Genomic DNA, 22,576 nt, shown 5'->3' on the forward strand with positions numbered 1-22,576 from the left:
TAAGCCTAATTTATTTCATGCAAAATATTCGCTTTTCTTTTGTTCTTTGAGAATGACTTCATGAATACTTTATTAAAAGCTTTTATTTATATTTATATGTTATAATGTTTCGACATACAATGAATATTAAATTACTGAAACATCTTTTTATATAATACACAAATAGATTGAAATCAAGCGTTAGTAGATAAAGTATTTAATCAAAATATCCGTTGCTTAATAAATGGTCTCAAAAGTTATTTGATTATGGCAACTGATGCTATTGTTAGATCTCCTTTGTAGCTTTCTGTTCCAAAATAAGTGTGGTCACAATTTTTTTAACAGATTTTAGGATTTTATAATCCACACTTCATACACGAATGTAAGTATAAATTATTCTTACATAAAAATTAAGTGAAAAAACACAGCTTTTACCTCACGAGATATTTTTCCCGGGATAATATTTTGACAGATATCAAAACGTTTACTATACATATAAAAATGTTAGAAATTCAAAATAGTATTGTATACTCTCGTATTGAAGGTTCATTTTATAGAAATCTCACCTATTTATGACACCATTCTATCACAATTTGTTTTTTGTTTAAATAGAAAAATTTAATTGGTTATCAAAAAGATAGGATTTATCAGTAATAGTATAAAACTAAATAAAATGAAATGAATTGTTATCTGTATTAAAAACTTTGACTAAAATAAAGTAATAGAAAAACTTTTTCAATTTATAAAGCAAAAGTTAATAACACAAAGATCACGACTTTTCTAATCTTTCTGTTTATTATTTTATTGAAGTCATTTATTTTTTATTCAGCAGATGGGTTATAAAATTATAAATTTATATAATATATATATATTTTATACGTATTTATGTTGTATATTTTTATTATTATACTTCATCATCTATATATATATATATATATATATATATATATAATGTCGCTGAAATTATAACAAGTTGAGAATTATTTTAAGGCTTTTAAGCCTTCGGTAAATCAGTTATGGAAATCTAATTGTATTTATGATGATTTTGTTTTCTCCTTTCATTTGAACTGTGTTCTACTATTTCTTACTTTTATGGGGCATTTTTTAACATACATTTGTATCCAAATTTGTTAAAAAAATTTAAAACGAACAGAAAGAAATATCTAAAATCATACATATCATCTGCTCAGTTTATGATGCTATTAATTTCATTCGACAAAATTGTTTACAGTGCGGAATACCTCACGTGTATTTTGAATAAAAACTCATTAACACTGTCGAATAAAATATTGTTTATTTGTACTCACTACTGAATAATACTCAACTTTATCTGAGTGCTTACTCAGCTTATTACAGCTTTGTAATTTAGCATTTATTTTAGTTGTTTTTCTACGATAATTTTAATAAATATCAATCGTAATTATTCTTTAAAATATACGTCAAATATAGATTAAAAAAAAAAGAAAATATAAGTTCATGTTTTTAAAATTCTCTACTGATTTAAAAAATACGGTTTATAAACAGTTAAAAATTTAAAATACAAGGAAAATGTTTACTTCAAGTCACTGTTATATGTATGTATATATGTCGGAGAAAAATAAAATAAAAAGTATGAAAGAAACATATTTATTCATAGCTTTCTAACAGTGCATTTTCACTTCTTATAGTAAGAGCTTTAGAATAGCATCCACAGAGTGAGATTATATTCTTTATAAATAAACATAATATCTAATGTTCGATACAATTCTACGAGAAGGCAGACACATAAAAAATATTATTTAATAATTTGAAACAAGAACGTACTAACAATTAAAATTAATTAAGATCAAAATAACAATTCTTATATATAAACGTAAATACATTTAGAACACACTTCTATAGAGAGAGTTAAAGCTTAGGTATTCTATACCTTAAAGAGGTAATATAAACGTGTTACAGCCATCTAAAGTATATACAGTTCAAATATTATATTCCTTAGGTGATAAGAATATATGTTTCAAAGTCTTTGAAATTACCTCTTAACGAAAATTTATTGTTAAAAGCACACACAGAGTTCTAAAAATCCTTGGGTGTCTTTAGGTCTTCCTGGTATTACTCCAATTAAAATAAACGACGTGAACATTTGTCTTGATGCCATTAATTTTGGAACGAATTTAAATATTTAGATAGCTATACATGTGAATTTATTTTAATTTTTAAAGGACTATTTTTTTTATAGATGCACAAACACAAAAGGAATAGTTGTCTTTTGAAACATTATTGTCTACAAGTAAGTACACAATTTATTTTATATACGACTAGAAAATGTGACTAAATTTCTAAGCGATATGTTATGATAACGAAGCAGTTTCTTATAACATTAAATATAGATCTACTGTAATATATTAAATGTGAAATATATTATTTACAATGCATAATTTCAACTACAGGGACAAGTGTATACGATATATTAAAATTACAAGTCAAATGTGTTCGCAGTAAGCATTATACTATTTTAGAACATACGCTTTTTTCCTTCACATATCTGAGTCCTTAATACTATTAACTTTAATTACATTACATGACCTAAGTTATTGAATTAAAGTAACTTTCTTCACAAATATTATCTGACTGAGGCATTATTGTATATGTGTGTTGTATATTATCGATATATTAAAAAAATCTCATTTGTTGAAATTTGTCTTCCAAGTTTGGGGAACAGTTGTTAAAGAGATTTCCGTTCCTCGTGCCTTAAACATTGACTAATCATAGAACTAACTTAATTGTAATGTACGGAACAGTCCATAAACTTCAAAAATATCTTTCTGGTGCGTATCTCTAAAGATAAACGTGCATAATCCTAATGATCTTTGTATCAGCATTTGGTCCAATAAGGGCGACTTCACATACGGTTCAGCAAAGTATTTCTGAAGATGTGAACACTCATCACTTCTACCAATTAATGATAAATGGAATGTTTTACAAGAAAATATTAATTAAAAAATTATTAATTTCTCATCATAACAACTATTAACATATAAAGCCACAAAAGCTATGTACAAATTGTAATAATATCCAATAATTTACAAAGGTTTAAGAAACAAACTAAATATACATTTAAATTTTCTTATATTTATATAATATATGCTGATTACACGTTTTCATTATACAGTGCTTATAGTGCCAAGTGTTACCTAGACCTTACACTACGCTACGGCGAATGCTTTATATCATTAAATAAGTCGTAATTATCCCAGATTCAAATTTATTTACAAATTCTTATATTTATCATGACAAAGCTTCCTATTATTTAAAATATTTGAGACGTATTTAATATTTTATATAAAGTAAAGCAAAAAATAAAAATCTCAATATATGTTTTACTGAAGCAGATATATTTTTTATATTTCTGATTGTTATCAAATAAAAATTTTCAATGTCTATATTTCTAGCTCGTCGTTGAACTATACGTGAAATTTATAATAGTTTACTATTAAAATTATTACTACGATGCGACGTGATAAATAGTTACTACTTATTTCACTACTGAGAGACTATGATCTATAGTTATCTAGTTTTGCGTATCTACTTGCTACAATACCTACTTTAATCACGATACGAGTGACAAATATAATGACACATTCTAATAACCAAGAATCTTTTCAGCTTTAAGTCACAATCATATTCTTAGACTATATTATCTACACGATATATCTAGATAAATATACAAAAGCAATTAGTGTTTAAGAAATGTTCGCTAAAATAATTTGTAAAGATTACGTGTGAAAGGACTTAACACCAGCTTCTACGAAGATTTAGTTATGCTTTACATTATTACTGTTGGTGTTTAAGTTAACGTTCTAAGCCCAGATTAGACTAATTGAACTATAGTTAGTTATGGTTATTTGTTCCAAACAGTTTGAAAAATTGTTTATTAAATTTATATTAACATTATAAAATATACGGTTATAAAATGTACTACATATATGTTTAAATACGTGTGCGTGAAAATTCATATCTAATTCATTTTGGTGTAATTTGTAATACATTGATAATTCAATTTCACAGATGTTAGACGTTCTGAAATCAAATTCATTTAAAGCGAAAGCAATCACCGAAATGTTTGTTTAAATAAAATCCGTATAATAGAAACGTTTAAAAACACCTGAAATCCGGAATAATTGTTTATAAATTGAAAAGCTTTATTTTGATGAACAAAGTTCTGAATCAACCCGTTTGACGTTCTTCCCAAGGGTGTTTTGTATAGGCCTTTGATTTTTGCTTTAAAATATATTTCAGTTATTTTCAGACAGCTTAAATTTGTATTTTTGTTCATCGTAACTTTTATTTAAAAAAAAATTTTTTTAAAAAGCCATTCTAAAATAATCGACTTATAGTAAGCTTTAGAAGTAACTATTTACAAATCTCTCTTTGTATTGGAATGTTTTTATAATAATTATTTAAACTAAGTCGGTTCATCGCAATCCACTTCAGTCGTCTTGCCTTGTCCGATCCCGAATTCTCTTAAGGCATCCTCTATATGTTCAACCTGTTAAAAAAGTGACATATTTTATACGCACCTTATGTATGTATATTAAATGTTGCCTATATACAAAGTAACATTCATTAATTATTTAGTATAGATCTTAGATGATAATGAATTTCTTATATGATTCAATGAAATGAAAACGTAATTGATTATATCGTATCGGGAATAGTAATGAATGCGTACGAATGTTGATAGCTGTTATACATTTATTCATGAATTCATATAAGCTAAAATAATTACACTATTTGTTTGAGTAATATCGTAAAATATTTTTAGGCATAGATGTAATTATGTACATGCCAGAATTTAATCAAAATTTCATGATAAGGTTTTATATCTCCAGAACTATCATATCTTGTTAATGAGGGTTCGAAATATCAGATTAACCCAGGTCAGATATGAGCAAGGGTAGAAGATTAATAAACCTGGATATTTTAGGAGCATATTGACGAATCTATATCATAAATTTGATTAAACTAATATTTGAATTAAATTTTTTACTAATGTATGTCGAATATTAAAAAGCATAGTTTTCAAAAGTATGAATTAAAATGACACTTTTCTATAAAGAGTTAAATTAAGGGAATCCGTTTTATAATAAAAAGTTTTATTAAGTAAGCCCATGAGATGAGAGTTTTTAAATTAATGATTTATGTTTCTAAACTATCATAAAACATATCATACCTGGGGAGCGTGTACTTCTGTCCCCGGATGGCTGTATTTATGTAGAAAGTAGCAAGTCCCTGGGATGTCCTTGGGAAAGGAATTCGGCAGGCACGAACGGTCGCGGGGTTCCATTTCAAAACCCGGGAACTTTATTAGCCACCTGCGTGAATTATGAATTACATGCGGAATTTCTGGTTAGCACTTTGTTCCAAAAAGGTTTTTTTGGTAAGCCGTAATAAAGATGAGAGATAAATAGATGGATGTAGCTCGTTTCCGGTGATTTGTATTTCAATGTTTATTCTCTATTGTACTATACATATACATTATTCGGTACGAATTATGTAAGCAGTCAAATGTTGGGACAATACATGCTGAAATTAATTAAACATTAGTTTTTTCTGGATTCTCAACCTAAATCCGCCTGAATATCGGAATCAAACATACTTTTTTTTGTAACTTGAGTGTCATATCTGCATTAAAATTCTATTCAAATTCCAGTTTTTGCGTAATTAACGAAAATATATTCTAACATTCATTATATTAGACGACATGGATTTCTAACTTTGGCATAAACACTACTATAAGTCATAAACAAATTTAAAAGTTTCTGACAAATGAAGTATATGACAATAAGCTATTTCATACACGTAGACAAACAGAAAATTAATGCGTATTTGTTTGTGAGCTTGTCCATATCGTTTTCAGATATGGCTATATAATATAGTTCGATATTTAAACAATAATATCCTTTACGCTATTTCGTAATAAGCCATGAAATTGTGCCTCATATAGTGAATGGTAAATGAGCATACTAAAGCAAATTAACACATATCGGGAAATCGAGATGGAAGGCAATTAAATAAGCGAATTTCTGGACCACTAGCATCAATATAGTTGGTGTTTATAATTTGAACATGCAATAAACTGATGATATACGAGGCATGAATAGTAATTAATTAATTCTATTTCATATTGATTGATTATATTTGATTGACTAAATTATTTTATGGGATACTAAAGTAAGAGAGTACTTAAGTTTCTAACACTTATTACATAACAAATTGCAAACATAAAAAAATATCGAAAATCAGTTCTTTAGTAGCAATGAATTTACATAGATACTAGCATTAAAGTCTATACAAAAAAAGTCAAGATCAAGATTTGTAGGTGACTTTAAAGTAAGGCGTGACAGTTGCTTTTCAATAATCAAAATTGACACCAAAGCCAAAAAGTAAGTTTTAAACCAAGAAATAATGACATGAAAATGAAATAACCTTAAGTGGCATAATAACTTAAATACAGTAAAATATTCATAACGTTATTATATTTATCTGTAAATACGTTTTAAAATTGATATTTAATTTATATTCCAGCCCTCAAGTTATAAGCATGTGAATTTATCGCGTGTCACATGTAAAAGACTCTCATTTCATTTCCATTACAGAAATTAATGCACGTCATAAGTTACGTCCTATTACGTTATATTGTTCGTTCCGAACGTGGATAAAAAGGCGATCGCGTGTTACATTTTTTTTTTGTTAGTCATCATATCGATATATCCAGCCATTATTTAGTCATAATAACAAAACTAGGCTTAAATTGTTAAGCCAGATTAGCAGGGAATTGCCTATACAAAAAGTGTACATCAAATTTGAATTAAACATTTATATAGCAGCATAAAATATTGAGCATGTACTCCTACTGAGTATTTTTGGTTTTTGACATAGAAATAATGACTTATTAAATAAACCTGTCATTTATAAATTAATACAGTACACTTACTCGTATGTAGTTGGACTGACGTTGATTTTCAAAGGCTCTGAGCCAGATTCAAATTTGTTAGCAAGAGTGACATTGTGTCCGAAAAGACAATACTTTAACATCGTTTTACCAACCACCCCCGCTAAAACCGTGCCAGTGTGGAGGCCAATTCTCATCTGACAACAAAATTACCACATTATTTATACAGTACAAATGATGAAAATTCAACATTATATTTTATAACCTAATGGTTTTTTATTTGTTACCTTAATAGGATTTCCTTCATGAGTGAGATGCTGTGCACAAGTTTCTACCATGCGGAGCGCCATCCAGGCTATTTGAGGTGCATGGGTTTCGATTTTACGATGTAAGCCGCTTGCTACACAGTACGCATCACCAATAGTTTCCACCTTCGTACAAATTATTTTAAATAAGTCATATAATCAAATAACGTACAGATTTAAAAGTTGATTGTATCCATTCTATTCACTATTCGTATTAAATAATACATTTAATACGGTATTTAAAAAAAAATGGGCTTTATATGATGAGATGTATAATTTATTTTGTCTGAATAAGCTAAGAAATCTTTTCAGAAGATGTAAGAAACATTTTGATAAGAACACAAAGGTTTGAAAAGATTCGTGAAAAATCTGAGGAAAAATCATTGTGCGTATATTTAAGTATTTGGCAACGTTTCTTTGAGAGAATGCCAACAAATCTGTAAGTTATTGATACAGAGAAAATGTATTATTAAATTAGATGTAATATAGTTTCGGACTCCGCTTACTAGGTACACACTAACATTTTATAGCGAGTCTAGGCTAGTCAGACCATCACACCGTGCTGTAACTTTTTAACGAATTAGTAAAACCTTTTTTTAATCAATATTGAATTTAATTTTACGTTTCACAAACCTTTTGATGAAACGTTATCATTTACTTTCGAAATTTAACACAAAAATCAAAATCAGGAATGTTTCGCCAGACAATTCTTTCTCTTTTGAAAGACAATCCGCTAAGAGATATTTTTTGTTTATTTAATGCCGAAGTTTTCAATGAGTGCAAACGAAAACGTTACTTAGAAAAATATACATGTTTTTTTTTCATTTACGATCTTTTTATTTGTTATAGAGATCGGAGCATACCTTATAAACATCCAAAATTTCACAGAATATATCAAACACGCTGTATAAATCTTCAAGCATTGCAATGACCATCATAGGTGTAGCCGTAGCGCAAATAGAAGTAAATCCCACTATATCGCTAAATAGCATCGTGACATCATCGTGGCTTTTAGCTTCTATAACTTCACCTGTATTATAAAACATTTTTAAAATTATCATTCAAGCTTCAGAAATAAGAAATATAAATTTCAATTTATAAACAGCCTAATGTAATTTTTATTGCTAAATCAGGTTATATTGGATTTTTTAAATAAGGATTTATTGAAACACGAAATATTTATGGCACAGTAATAAAGTATCTTTCAAATTGAATATAAGACATCTTGAATCTCCGCTTTGAAAGTTATTTCTATAATAAAACAGTCTTCTGGACGTAATAACTATTCGCTTCTAACAATACGTTTTAATAGTGTTGAAGAAATTGGTTTACGTAGTTTCACGGCCCCGTAAAAGCTTATTACTGGGAAAAATAAAAGACATGTTCTAAAACCGAATGCATAAATATACTATGAACAATTTAAAATTAATTACTAAACGAGAATTAAATTATGTTCAAAGAATATGTATTTATTATTTCTCTTTTATATAAAAACCCTAGTCGGCTATCTTTAAATCTATACCATCGACATACCTTCAACTATTATCGAATTATAATAAAGATAATCGTCATGAGATAAAACATATTATAACTCTTTATAGATTTGTTAAAAAAACCATCAGCAGAAATTTTATTATAACTTACCTAACCACAAACGTTTTGCGATGTGAGGTGGGAAAATCAAATGCAGTAAACTGACATTTTTCTCCCTTTCCTTGTCAACAGAATTGCTCGTTTCTACTATTGAATTTTTCAGTTTGTCCATCCTCTTACGGAGGCCGTCCTATACAAAAGAAACATACTGGCCTATTTTCATACATCCACTGTAGAATGTGTTCACACTATATGTACTTTAATTAAAATTTTATAAAAATAATTGATAATTCTTAAATATTTTTCTTTCGCAAAAAGTTTGTATGCCTTGACTTATTTATGTATTTTTTTATTATGATAGTATTAAACTTCATTGTACCGCAATATTAAATGACAGTTATGCATATTTTATATCAAAATACAAAGTAAAGTTAATTTAAACAGAATTTTTATATAAAATATTTTGCGGAATCACTTTTTGTGAATGTGTTTACAGAACTTGGTGAATCGTGTTATATGAATTACTAAAATTTACCAGTTGTGTGTTTTAAAGATATTTTATAAAATACACAAAAATTTACTGTAACATATAGTGATGATGTATTTACTAAATAATATTGATCGTACTAAAATAACTGTCAACAATATAATGTTAATACACAGTGGTAATGGATATTTAAATATCTAATCAATTGAATTACAGGCACTTAATTTTAGATTTCTCAAGTTAATATTAAGATATAAAAGAAAATCATTAGAAGGTTTTTTAATTAATCTATTAAAACAACTCAAAATTGGTGTCAAAACAAAAAAAAACACGAACCTGCGCCCTTGTCTGTTCGCTGACTAAGATGACATCTCTCGTAGCATCGTGTAATGGGATGTCTGATATAAATAGGCCTCGCCCAGTTAGCCCTTCGAGGCCATCAAGAAATGGCGATCCAACAAAAAGTAGGGAATCGGACTCAGAACAGAATACCATCTGTCCCTTTATTTCTAAGCCCTGGGGACAAAATTGTACATATAGATTGACCGACGTTTGAGAGACTCAACTGATTTAATTTTTCCTTTAGTACAACATTGTTTTTTAGACAATTATTTTCCTATACGCAACCAAGACATTTTTTTACAATATGTAATTCGAATCGTTACCATATAAAATTGTAAGCAAAGTTACCGTAATAATGTTGGTAACTTTCCAAAACTTATGTAAACGAAAATAAGTAAGCTTGTTCTCTAACAAAGCGCTTCACTAATGTCTCGTATGCAAACATATTGTGCACACCCTGTACAAAGCGTACTAAATTTGAATAATATAAGAATAATCTACAGTCATCTCGCTTTTAGATGTGAATTTCAATTTCGCTGCAAAGCTTTGAACATATAAAATCTTGTTATGTTAAAACCGTTTACTTTGGGATTTATAATTGAACTTCTAGCGTTACAAGTTGTGTCTTTTTATGTCATGCCCAACGAATTTAACTATTATTTTAATTTATTATTTAAAAAAAAAAAACATTTTATCTAGCTGAAAAAACTACTACAGTTTTCGTTGTTCTCGTTTTTAGAAATAAGTGCATAAACAAGTTTCATTGCTGTCTGCGCAAAACAAAACCACACATTAACATTGTAGCAGTTTAGACTTCTGTGTTTTAAATGAAAAAGTTTTACCGTTAAAATGATGTTATTAAAGATACATAAAATTGTTTGCAGGAAGAGGTTTTTTTTAAATACAAATCTTATGTTTTCCTTAAGCCTTTCAGACAACAACTTTCTTTCCCTTTACATCGAAATCTAAACGTCAGAACATTTTACATATCTTTCTGTGACTAGTTTTCTGAGTGAATCAATAGACGCCAGCGGCGGTTCTGAAAATAATTGTATTGAAGAAAATAATAAAGATTTCAGAACAGATATTTTGACTATAAAATATTTTACTTTATTTTCAATATAAAGTAAACGTTTGCTTAGTAAATAGGAATACTTATTTCTGTATCACTCTTGCTACGATACAGTTTTAGATGTGTTTTGTGTTGCAGACTTTTAAAAATATTTTCATGCACGGTAAAAGTGCCACAAGTTTGAATCGTCATCGTAAACATCGACCGTTTTTCATTTTTTATTCATAAATCTTCGCATATGACAAGTAAATGTATGTATATTTATAAATGAAAAACAGGAAACGTTTTTTATGTAGTTTGGCTATTCAAATTCATGGCAAGGGTACATACTCGTATAATTTTAATAAGAAAAAATATATAGAATTAAATAATTAACTTCGTAAATATGTCTATGAGATGTCTATGAGAGAAAGGGAAAATAATAAAACATATTATTATGAATTTTATGAGAATATTCATTCGATAAAAAGGATAAGTCAATGTCATATAAAAAGACCACCAATCAAGAAAAAAATAGACAATAAATTTACAAAATCCCGTTTGCGAATCATTGTGGATCAGTCAAGGGTAAATAATGTGAACAAGAATCTTTCGCACGACGTGTGTCGACTTAAGGTTTATTGGATTTATTATTTTTGGCGATATTGAGATTATATAAGATAGGGAAATATTTTATGGCGCGTATAATTTCATGTATAAGCCACTGTGATTATATTATATAATTTTCTTATGTTTTCAAACATATAATTTTGTATGGAATCGAAACAGATTATAAGAAGCTCTTGTATATTTTATGTCAAATTAATGTTTACAATTTTGTTACGTACGCGCTACATATTATAAAATAAATGAACATCGCCGGGGTAACATCGTTGTATAGATAAAATATCATATAACGAGTGACGCCGCTGACTCCGCGGAATGAACACCAAGCCGTGTGAACCAGAAGATTCCTGATACCACACAAGCTATGGAATGGCATTGCTATCCTAACATCGGGGCAATCATGTAGTCCTAGGTATAGGTTATAAGTTTTAATATGTAATTTTTATTATAATATACATATAAGTAAGTTTCGTAGTTTTCCTGGAACCTCCGGTTGCCACCTTATATAATTATTTTGTCCTTGTTTTATTTAAAGTAAAGTTTAAAATTTTTATTTAAAGTGAATTTTAAAAGTTTAGAATTTTAAAGCGGGATTCGTATAGTGATTGAAAGTTCACATATTTTAGTTGTGACATTTGTATAGTGTCAGTATTTTAACTGAATTTTTATAAATTCTTTCAAACCTTTTTAAATTCGAACTAGTTTTTCAATTTTCAATAGACTAAACTAAAATTTTATGTGTATGAGATTTAACGTTCACTAATATATTTTAAGTGTGAGGACACTTTTATTTTAAATAGAACTCATAGATTATTTAAAATCTAACTCTTAAATTAATAATTATGACTTGTACAAAATTTCTAATTAAGTAATTTTCAAAACTCAACAAATAACCTTAAATATATTTAAAACTGCTTAATTATTGCTTGCTTGAACTACGATATAACCATAAATATGCTCTAGGTGTTTTGGCAACTGTAATCGTATCTAAGTATATAAGATTTATATTATTTGTATCGAGAACTACTTTCTACCATACTTTGAATAATCCATTAAAGTGACATCCAAGAATATGTTAAAATATATAAGTTACATGCAATTTTTCAAATTCATACTCAGTTCGAAGTTTCTGTTCCCCTGTGAGCTATAAATCACAGCAAAATTTTCCGAGATGAAGCCAACACTAGCTATAAATTTACTCATTACGTACTGCATAACTATTTACCGCCTTCTGGGAACGCATTTACATTGTGACAGATCTTGATTTATTCTTGCAACATAATTAGTGTTTCCTTTTAAGAAAACGTTTTTCAGATTCAAAGACAACATATGAATTTTAATATCGTAAATGCATGCGAAATTTATGACTGTTATGATTAAATAGTTTTTCTTTTAAATTATTAATATAAGTATACAAATAAGGAAATAAAACTCAATTATTTGTCATGTTAATTTATATTTAATAAATTACTCATTCCGCATAAATTTAGAAAGCCCTTCCAGATACCTAAGTAACTATAAGGTTATTTTTCAATTGTTTTTATAAAAAATTCATTATGTTTAATTTCCACCTTACCCTTACGATCGGGTTGTTCAAACATAGTTAAGGGCCTGACAAACAATCGACCCATTCAAATTCCCTTATGGATCCATAAAAGATATTCATTCTATTTCATTTCGATTTATTGTGTATTTTATGTTGTCAGTGACAAGAATCATAGCTATTTTTGATGTATGTCAATACTGAATTGAATAACTGAATTGAATCTTTTAAAACTTTTGAGGCGTACCAACATGACCCAGGTAAACACTAGACGCAATTGAATAGCAATCCCGTCCGTTAATTCAAAGAAAATATTTACTCATCTATTCACAAGAAATTCAATGAAGATCTTCCTATTCTCAGCTGTCCCCTTTTCTGTGGGCAAATGGACTTCAAACGAGCAAACACTCTGTGAAACTGTCTTGAATAAGCAGCTTTCACAATTTAGTTAAGATTTGTGTGAAAATAAAAATTATCTGATAGGACTAATTTTCATATAGAATAATAGATTTTATTTAAAAAAATTAAATGTAGATATGGGCTTTGTAAAATTCCTGGGGCGAAGTGTTATTGCATCTGCCAATGTTAATAAATAATAAAGCACAAATTAACGAAAACAAAGTTTGTCCATTAATTACGTTCATAATTCATGGACTGCCATAAATTATCTGAGATAAGCGCATCAAAAGTTTAAAGGAAATCGTGGCTCTAACTCATTTTTGTATATTAATTAATCTATCGAATATAAAACACCATTCTTTTCTTTTTTATGTCATGTTATGTCATGATTAACAAGTACAATATGAAATCTCAACTATATGGATAATATTACTACTTACATAGCTTCTTTATATTCTTTAAGAATTAAACTGACTTAGGTTTACATATTAGGGAATAAGTTGGGATAATATAATGTTATTATATTATCTTGTGAAAGTTAATCTTTTCGAATAGTTTGGTACTTTAAAACTAGTACAGAAGCTAAAATAGAATAGATTATGTTGAAATAATATATACACATATAAATATATAATATTCCTTATAATTTTCAACTAAAATTTCTCATATATAACTGAAACTTATTGCCACTGTCGCTCTCTTTGTAAACAATGAGATTACCCACTGAGTATTCTGTGTGATGTTCTTCTGAACAGCCGTGTCTCATTGCCTCGCCAGTTATTTATCACGTCAAATCAGTATTTGGAATCTTAAGCCTATATTTACGCTTATGCTTGTAATACATCATTCGGGTCCGCAGTTGGCTTTGATCCGGTGAATTATGCCGCATCATTTATTATCCTAATCGCTTTGAATAATATAGGTTAATTGAAATCTATTTTGAGGTGAAAACCCTCTAATGAGGTTTTGAAGCGTGAACCATTATGATTGCTTTTGGGAACCGTTATTACTTGCGCTGGCAATTTCGCCGAGTGAATTTTTTAATAATGGAATTTTCCTTCGGCGGATTTTTCATTACTAGAACGCACACTTTGATCACAATCTCTTATCTAATCTAAATGTCAAAATAAAATAATATATAAAATGCGTATATAACATCAGTGTTCTTTCATTCATTCCTTTGTTTTTTCATCGCGAACGTTGTTAATAGTTAGCATAAGAGAGTTGTTACAAATAATGATTCTCTATTTCAAAGAAAGTTGAATAGGAATGCTTACCTCAGCTGAAGAAGCCGATCCCGGAATCTTCAAACAGAACATAAACGGAGTGTTTAGGCGTTTGAGGATCTCGCGGAAGTCTAGGGGGACACCCCTAGGTCGTAACAACCTGAAGTAAGTCCCAAGTGACGACCCGTGTGAAGATAGATGCGTTCCGAACAAACGCATGAAACCTCCACCTGAGATAGAAATATAACATTAAGGATACCTCAAATGAAATTTGTATCTATATCATCTTTTCAAATATATTGGAAAGTATCCCAGCAGAATAAAAATATCTCGAAGAAAAAATTTATTAGCATCTTAGAAAATACTTAATACAGTATTTAAGTTCCACCCACTAAGGTAATTTAAAATATTTTATAAATATATTTCGCTTTCCAGTACTTTCTTTGGTGGTTTGTAAATTAATGGTATTAGCTATTTGTGAAATATCCATTTAAATGGAAGACCTTCAATGTTTTTTACTAAAGGAAACGTCAAACGAGCCCGCAGTTCTCGTAATTAATCACTGGGGCTCATGGGCACTAAAACAAAGAAATAATGGCGTTTCCACTCTTTCATTCGACTAAGAAGCAAAACGATTTCTATTTATTTCATTCCTTTTATTGTATTAATAATGGAACGATAGTGTATTCCAATATAAATTAAAATAAGCCTTGGATTAAAGAGTTTATACTAAAATAATAATTAATATTAAACAATACGATTCGATTGGAATAATTAAATGCTCAGCTTGTTGAGGCGCCGCTAGCAATATTGATATGAAATTTTCTGTGTAAATAATTCAATAACGCTATGAATGTACACATATTTAAATTTTGTGATAAGTATACCGAGAGTTCAATTTCGACTAGCACCGGAAAGAAAAAATGTTTTGGTCTTATTTTATGTTTTGGCTAAAAACTGGCAGCGCCGAACTAGATATTCCCAAATCCTGAATTGCTGTGCATTTACAAATGCGCCTCACTCGTTATACCCCGCAGCGGTGCGTTAGTGCTATTTACTAAGTCCGATGTTGTGAGATATTAAATAGATATTCGATTTGATTTTCTTTAGCATAGTTAATTTTCATTGGAATGTAAGCAACACGTTTAATGTTCTTTAAAAAAAATGATAAATATTAAAAAAAAAAGACTAAGTAATATATTATAAGGTACTTTTTAAGATAAAATTAAGTTCAATCACTAGGTAATTTGTCCAAATTGCTTTTCGTTAAAATAATTGCTAATAAGAACAAATTTCAAATGGTTTTTTTTAGTATGCAATAAGGTTATATTTTAATCATTATAGACGTAAAAAGTTTTATATCTTTCCGTGAAGCTATGTTATGTGAATAAAGGATCCTTTTCAAATTCAAACATCACTTGTTTCGAATCGTCAATACATATATGATGTACATAAATATGTACGAACAGTATTGTATATATATTTTATAATAAGTGTAGGTAAATTTTTACTTATATCAAAACATCTAAAAGCACACAGCCGAAGCAAAAATATATATTATTGCTTTTGTTATTTAAAAGTAATATCAATAGCAGATGTATAACTAAAGGTACTTAATTCATAAAACAGAACATGGATCTCTTGATTAAATAAAATACGCTTCGTCAAGACAAGACCGTTAGAAACCAATTATTAGTATATTGACTGGGAAAATTTATGTAAATTAAACTCATGGTCTTAGTTATAATCTTGTCATGGAAAGCTGAATTGTTAATGGAAAATCTGTAAATCTGTACATTGTGCAAGCCTTTCCTAAAATAAACGCCGGTTGGTAGGATAATGCTTAAATATTCTGCTCGTAAGAGTGTATTGTAATTACTAAGTGTAATAAGTTATATTAACTGTAGTTTGAAGTTTAAATGAAACTAATATTTTTCGGATATACTACCCGTGCTTTATTTTTGGTTAAAAGTACATACTCCCAACGAGACGGGATATCTCGTCTGCCCGTGATCACGGTTGCTGAAAAGTAAACGAAACGTCGGGAGTATGTATTTTTAACCAAAAATAAAGCACGTGTAGTTATATCGGAAAAATATTAGTTTCATTTAAATGAATAAAACTCGCGAAAATCTTAGATCTCATTATGTAATTTTAAGTGTTTGTCACAATTTTTCTAGTGTATGATTATTTGCTACTATCGAAAAATAACCTAAGATTTATTTAATTTGAAAACTTGAAAGAAATATTAACCAACCTCTTAGATTTGTACTTCTATGATACATAATCTTTATATTATACTCTCTGTATGAAAAGTCATGGAAATGAACTAGATTATTATGAAAAACTAATTCCTTATTCTGAAATTCTTGATTCATTAAATTAAAATTGGGTCAATAGATAAATTGTTGAATAAATGGCTAGCGAATAGTTACTTTGTGTGCTAGATCATACGTACGTAACCTTTTTTTAGAATGTTAATGCGATTATATCTCTTGGACTTCATAGTATTTTAAGCTTTACGCTTGAAAATGGAAGTGAAACCTTTGAAAGACATGGCCTTTATTACTGCGACTGGATATTTTGCAGAGGTCTAAACGAAGCCTCCGCAAAATGCGCGTATTATAACTATAAATCTTTAAAGGCTATTCGCAAGCTCATTAGCAGTTAGTATTTTCATATTTTGTGTTATGTAATATTAAAACATTTTGCTGGTACCAAGATTTCATCGTAGAATTAAATAACTCACTTATATATTTTATTAATGTATACAAACAAAAGGGAAACGAGATTAAATTGGAAAATTGCTATGATAGATTTTTTATGACGATAAAAATGCTACATTGAAATTTGTTTATTAAAATATATTAAAATAAATTTTTAAAGTGAATCGAAACCTCTACATATTTTTCGAAATTTTTTATCCAAGTCACTAATTTAATGGGAGGACAAAAGAATTTATCCACCTAAAAATACGTAGTAGCAGTGGAATAAGATAATACAAACTTTAAAATGAAGTAATTTAATTTATATTCCTGTGACCTAATAAAAACGTATAATTAATAAAATATATCACATTTCCTTTATAATGAACTAATTAGGTTTTAGCTTTGAAAAATTTTCTTTGATGTATAATGAAAGAACCTGAAAGCCGCTTTCAAATTAAACTTTTAAACTTAACCTTTAATTAAACCGTGATGTGTAATTGCTGGTTCTAACTATAATTTATTTAAGAGACAATTGTGTAAGTACTATTCTTATAAGTATAAATGGAACCTTTATAATACCTATTTAGTATCAAATTTATAGTCTTAAAATATTTTTCTAAAAAATGTAAAAATGCTACAAAAACTTTGTTACATTTATTGTTCACTTTTATAGTAAAAGTTTAAATTCGAAATTAAGTGGAAGTATTTTTTATGTAAAATATCAATTTAATTCTATTTTTTAAGCTTTTAAACCAATGTTATATGTTCATAAAAATTGTGCTTCAAAAATATTTATTAGATTATAGTTTTTGTACGCTCAAGGAATTTTATACGCTAGGGAATTTCTTTAGAAAAACATAACATTAAAGTAAATATATCTATATAAAAGAGGAAACAATAGTTTTATAACAACGCTAAATAATAAAATATACACATTAGGTCAAATACACTTCAAAAATAAATCTTCGGTTGATATAGATGCTGGTTTAATTTCTAAATTTATCAGATTTCAGAGATGTATTCCGGGACTGTTCTACAAATTTTAAATACATTTAGTCAAATTTAACAGACGTCGTCAAACAAAAAATATAAATTTCATACAATTTTAATGAATAATTAGGTATTTTTATTTGTTAGAGAATCAAGAAGAAAATTTTATAAATACTTTTAATCCATGATCCACATTACAATAGAATATTTTTGTAATAATCTCATTGTTAATGCTTCAAATATATATATACAGATACCTTATATTTTTATATTTAAATGTTAACTCACATATAACTTCTTAAGAAATTTCTATAGAATTAACGTTAAAAGATGAATAACAGTCCCTTAAAATGAGTATCTTTATAAAATGTGTCTTAAAGCACAAATGAGTCATATTTTATACAAGAAAACCTTAATATCGCTGAAAGAATTCTAATACAACGAAAAGCATCCAATTCAAATATTTGTATATTTTGTGCAAAGATTTTTTTTGAAAATAATAAGAAATTATACAATATTAACCATTACCTACATTATTGAACAAACGTATTAAAAGGTTTTATGCGTATTATTTTTGTGTACACTCTTCCATCATAATTATTTTTCTTACTAGTATATTTTCATCTGTAGCCAACCAAAATGAATAAAATATTTTGTGGACTTACCGAGTTGTACGAGCTCTAATCGCTTATCAGTAATGAAATGCCAGGGAAACGCTTTGCAAAAGCTTGCGACGCCGATCTTGAGATCATTCACTTTGTTAGATGACGCAAGAATTACAGCATCGCTCGTTGCCTGACAATTATCCTCCTTTGATCTCTGGTGTAACGGTATGGAACTTATATCATACCTATAATATAAGAAAAGTATTTGTAAAAAAATTGTAATAGCTAATATTTTATTCCACTTATATATTTACTGTTTGGTACGTGGTCGTTAAAATAGAAAAATGTCCAACTAAATTCAACTAACACGTCTTACCTAAATCTCCTCGGATCGTTTGAATAGCTCATCAGTCTTATATCCGTCTGTGTGTCATATAGCTTAATGGCGATTGCCTTCAGACTTCCCACTAATAAGTATGCGACTGGTTCACTCTCGGTAGTTAAATGCAGTTGTATTCTACCAGCATCCGATGTCGTGCAGACGAAAGCTGCTTCATTCTCCGACGATTCATCTTTTAAGGCATCATCCTTATAAAACCAAAAAAATAACAAATATACCGAATGCATGACAAACTATATTAAATCAATTTATATATTTACCTGATCATGTAAAACGTCATGAACACTGTCCAAAGTTGTTAAGAATTCTGTTAAATTAGATCCTAAGCATTTGAACGCCCTCTCGTGTCGACAATTATGAGAAAATGCTGTTAATATTAAATACTCGCCTAACTTTGCCATAAAGTCCTTAGTAGATACACCTAAAACAAATTATAATTTTAGATCCTGAATTGTAATTATATTTAGATATAGTATATTTAATAATTTACTTTACTCTTTTTTTTTTATGGGTTCATAAAAAAAACAATTAGTCAGTCAGATAAGAACTACATTTTATAAACCCTCTATGCGATAAATGTTATTTAAAGATCGTATTGAAACACGGCATTTAGTTAAATAATCACTGTCCAAAATACCTTACATAATTATGGAAAAAGCTGATACTACATGGCCAATATTCATCGAACTTTGCTAAGAACCGCCGCAGGAAAACTAGTTATCAAATGGACATCCGTATCAAAACCGCTCTACTCGTTTGATAGCTACCGTTCCACAGACAGACAGTTAGCATACACACACGCACCCATTCATACGTAAACGCTCACATAAAAGCACAAACATCGACATCAAACTTATAACATCACTATTTTTTCTCCGGTGGTTTTATAACAGATATAAGACATAATTCAAAATTGACTAAGTTCACTTTACTTTTCTTCGAGCAACAAGGATTCCACTTTGTATTAAAAACAAAAAAAAGGAATTGTTTGCCCATTGGACCCTTTGTTATTGGTTGTTTTGATGGAACACAAAATGTTGCAGATGAAAAAATTTTTGTTGGAGACTAACTCTTATTGATACGATACTTGTCTTATTATGTTTTATATCGTCTTAAACGGTGTTTCCATAAAAATGAGTAATAGAAATTACTTTTTCAATGAATCAGATTAGATAAGAAAAATTAAATAAGCCACTAGCAAAAATTTTTTTTTTAAATTTTTACTTGTTCTTAAATTTCAGTATTTTAATTGTGACTTAAATTAATAAAATTACAAAAACATAGAAAGATATTCTAAAAAAAAATCTATTAAAAAAAGATGACGGCCTCTATTAAGACGAATAAAATTTTCTCTATTCTATTAAAATTTTATAAATATAAATAATATAGATACGAGAATAGTCTAATTGCATGTATTAATAGAATATTAAATTCAAAAAGTCGTCCGTAATATATATTTTAAGTTCATTGAGTATTTTTTATTGTATTGTATATTGATGCTATAGATAAATAAAGAAATTATCAAAGCTACTTCTACATAAACAAAATTTTATAGGTCTGGATTTCTGTCGAGTCTGAGAATAATATAATAAAATCAGCTTCTTAAATAAGATCCAAAGATACGATTACATAAACAAAATACTCACTGTCAGTAGCTCGGACCGCGTCGTAAATTTCTAGTAGGTAAGCATAGTTTCTGCACGTCCTTACGTCATCTGGTAATCTACGCCTATTAAATGAGCAAAGTTTAATCACAAAAAGCCAATTTCTTATATGTCTTTTTACACATAAGTATGCCTACAAACTTTGATAGAATTAGAAATATGTTTTTTATAGTTTGGACGTTAAATAACATAAATTCAAATAAAATATAATTAAGGTATGTGTACAGAAGAGTATAAAAGATAAATTCAATTGATATTCTAGCACATATGTCTAATATTATTACAGAAGATTTAAAGAGGTAAAAAAATACATGCTAATAAGTCTTAAGCTTGATTGTATTGTTAAATTTATATGAGCTTGGTTGTGCGAATCAAATTGTAAACCATCCAACGAATGATGTTATCCGTTTTATCGTAGACGCCTAAATTATTCTGTTAATTCAATATAATCTGGGCGTTAAGTTAATTACGAGTTAATGGTCCAAAAGAAATTAGAACTTTATTGTACTCACAGACAATTGTATTTGTCGTAATGTTCGGCTTGGTTCTTTGTTAATGATGTCACCGCGGCGTGAAGGCAATCGTTCTGAAAAGGAAAACAGCAGTTAAAAATGTTACTTTATAGCAAATAACAAAGGAGCATTATATGCTTTTAAAGGAGGATAAACGGCTTTCTGAATCTTTATACCAATACTGTTATTATAACAGAAACCTTTTATTTGTTATGACGCAATGGATCCAAAGTAATATAATACTCCTAATTATGTTTATATATTTAGAATATTATCTACAAGATGAGATAGTTTCGTAAGTTATTTTAATACAAAAAGAAATTGACAACTTATCTACCACTTATATATTAAATAAATCCATTTACCCAACTCGTGGCTGAATAAGCAAGTAAAAAGTATTTTTTAATGAAAACGTTGAAGGAAAATCTCTTATTAATATACCAGCGTCCAAGCCGGGGTGTTGAAGTTGGTCAATGAAGTTTGTTTGAAAAGTTGAAAAATGAATCAACATTATCAAGAGCTAGCTTGATGGATCACTTTATCAAGTTTCATTTTGTCCTTTTATTTTATTTTGTTTTCAGTCGATCCAGTAGTTGTAAACTTTTATGTCAAAATATATATATATAATAAATAAAATAAAATATTAAATTAATAAAATAAAACATATTTTGTGAAATTTTCATTTACTAAAAGATATTTGGGTAAAGCACAGGTCATATGTAATCCGGTGCAGTTCAGAATTCAGTGATAACTCTAATTGGTGCAAAAGGAAAGCCTCCCGGTATAAACTAGACACGCTATTGAATGTGAATGACGCAGGACAGAAGCCGTACTAGTCGACCTATTTTACCTCGTGAATAGTTGAAACTGAATTAAGGAACTAGGCTTCCTACAATCTTTTACATCGTACCAAATACTTGGAAGTATATAGTCATTCACTGTTAATATTTAACATTATTTTATTACTATTATTTGAGCAATAATAGTTTTATCTTAATGAATGTTTTCATTTTAAACGTAAAACGTTTTGCCTGATGTTATTAAAATTAATTCATAAGTTTTAGTAACGCAAATTTTATATGATTCTTCCTTGCGGTCAAATTCTTCCATGGCTGCGATGAGTAATAGGAAACCTTAAGTGACGAGAAGATCGGATTCCTTTTGCGGCTACCAATATCGCATATCGTGTAACTAATGGACAAGATAACAAA

General features: G+C 28.4%; 1 protein-coding gene across 1 annotated transcript in view; it reads right to left on the minus strand.

The window, feature by feature from the left end:
- Positions 1–1,589: 1,589 nt before the first annotated feature.
- Positions 1,590–22,576, minus strand: part of LOC116774545 (head-specific guanylate cyclase) — a 46,100-nt gene continuing 25,113 nt past the window's right edge. The window contains exons 3-15 of the mRNA XM_032667290.2: positions 21,366–21,439; positions 20,836–20,918; positions 19,450–19,610; positions 19,166–19,377; positions 18,850–19,034; positions 14,538–14,716; positions 9,635–9,814; positions 8,863–9,001; positions 8,082–8,248; positions 7,201–7,344; positions 6,956–7,110; positions 5,192–5,333; positions 1,590–4,507 (exon numbers count right to left, since the gene is read on the minus strand). Coding sequence (XP_032523181.2) covers positions 4,424–4,507; positions 5,192–5,333; positions 6,956–7,110; positions 7,201–7,344; positions 8,082–8,248; positions 8,863–9,001; positions 9,635–9,814; positions 14,538–14,716; positions 18,850–19,034; positions 19,166–19,377; positions 19,450–19,610; positions 20,836–20,918; positions 21,366–21,439 — 1,905 coding nt within the window. The 3' untranslated portion in view covers positions 1,590–4,423. The remainder of the gene's footprint in view (positions 4,508–5,191; positions 5,334–6,955; positions 7,111–7,200; positions 7,345–8,081; positions 8,249–8,862; positions 9,002–9,634; positions 9,815–14,537; positions 14,717–18,849; positions 19,035–19,165; positions 19,378–19,449; positions 19,611–20,835; positions 20,919–21,365; positions 21,440–22,576) is intronic.

The sequence above is a fragment of the Danaus plexippus genome, chromosome 26 (genome assembly GCF_018135715.1).
Source record: "Danaus plexippus chromosome 26, MEX_DaPlex, whole genome shotgun sequence".
In the NCBI taxonomy this organism is placed as follows: Eukaryota; Metazoa; Arthropoda; class Insecta; order Lepidoptera; family Nymphalidae; genus Danaus; species Danaus plexippus.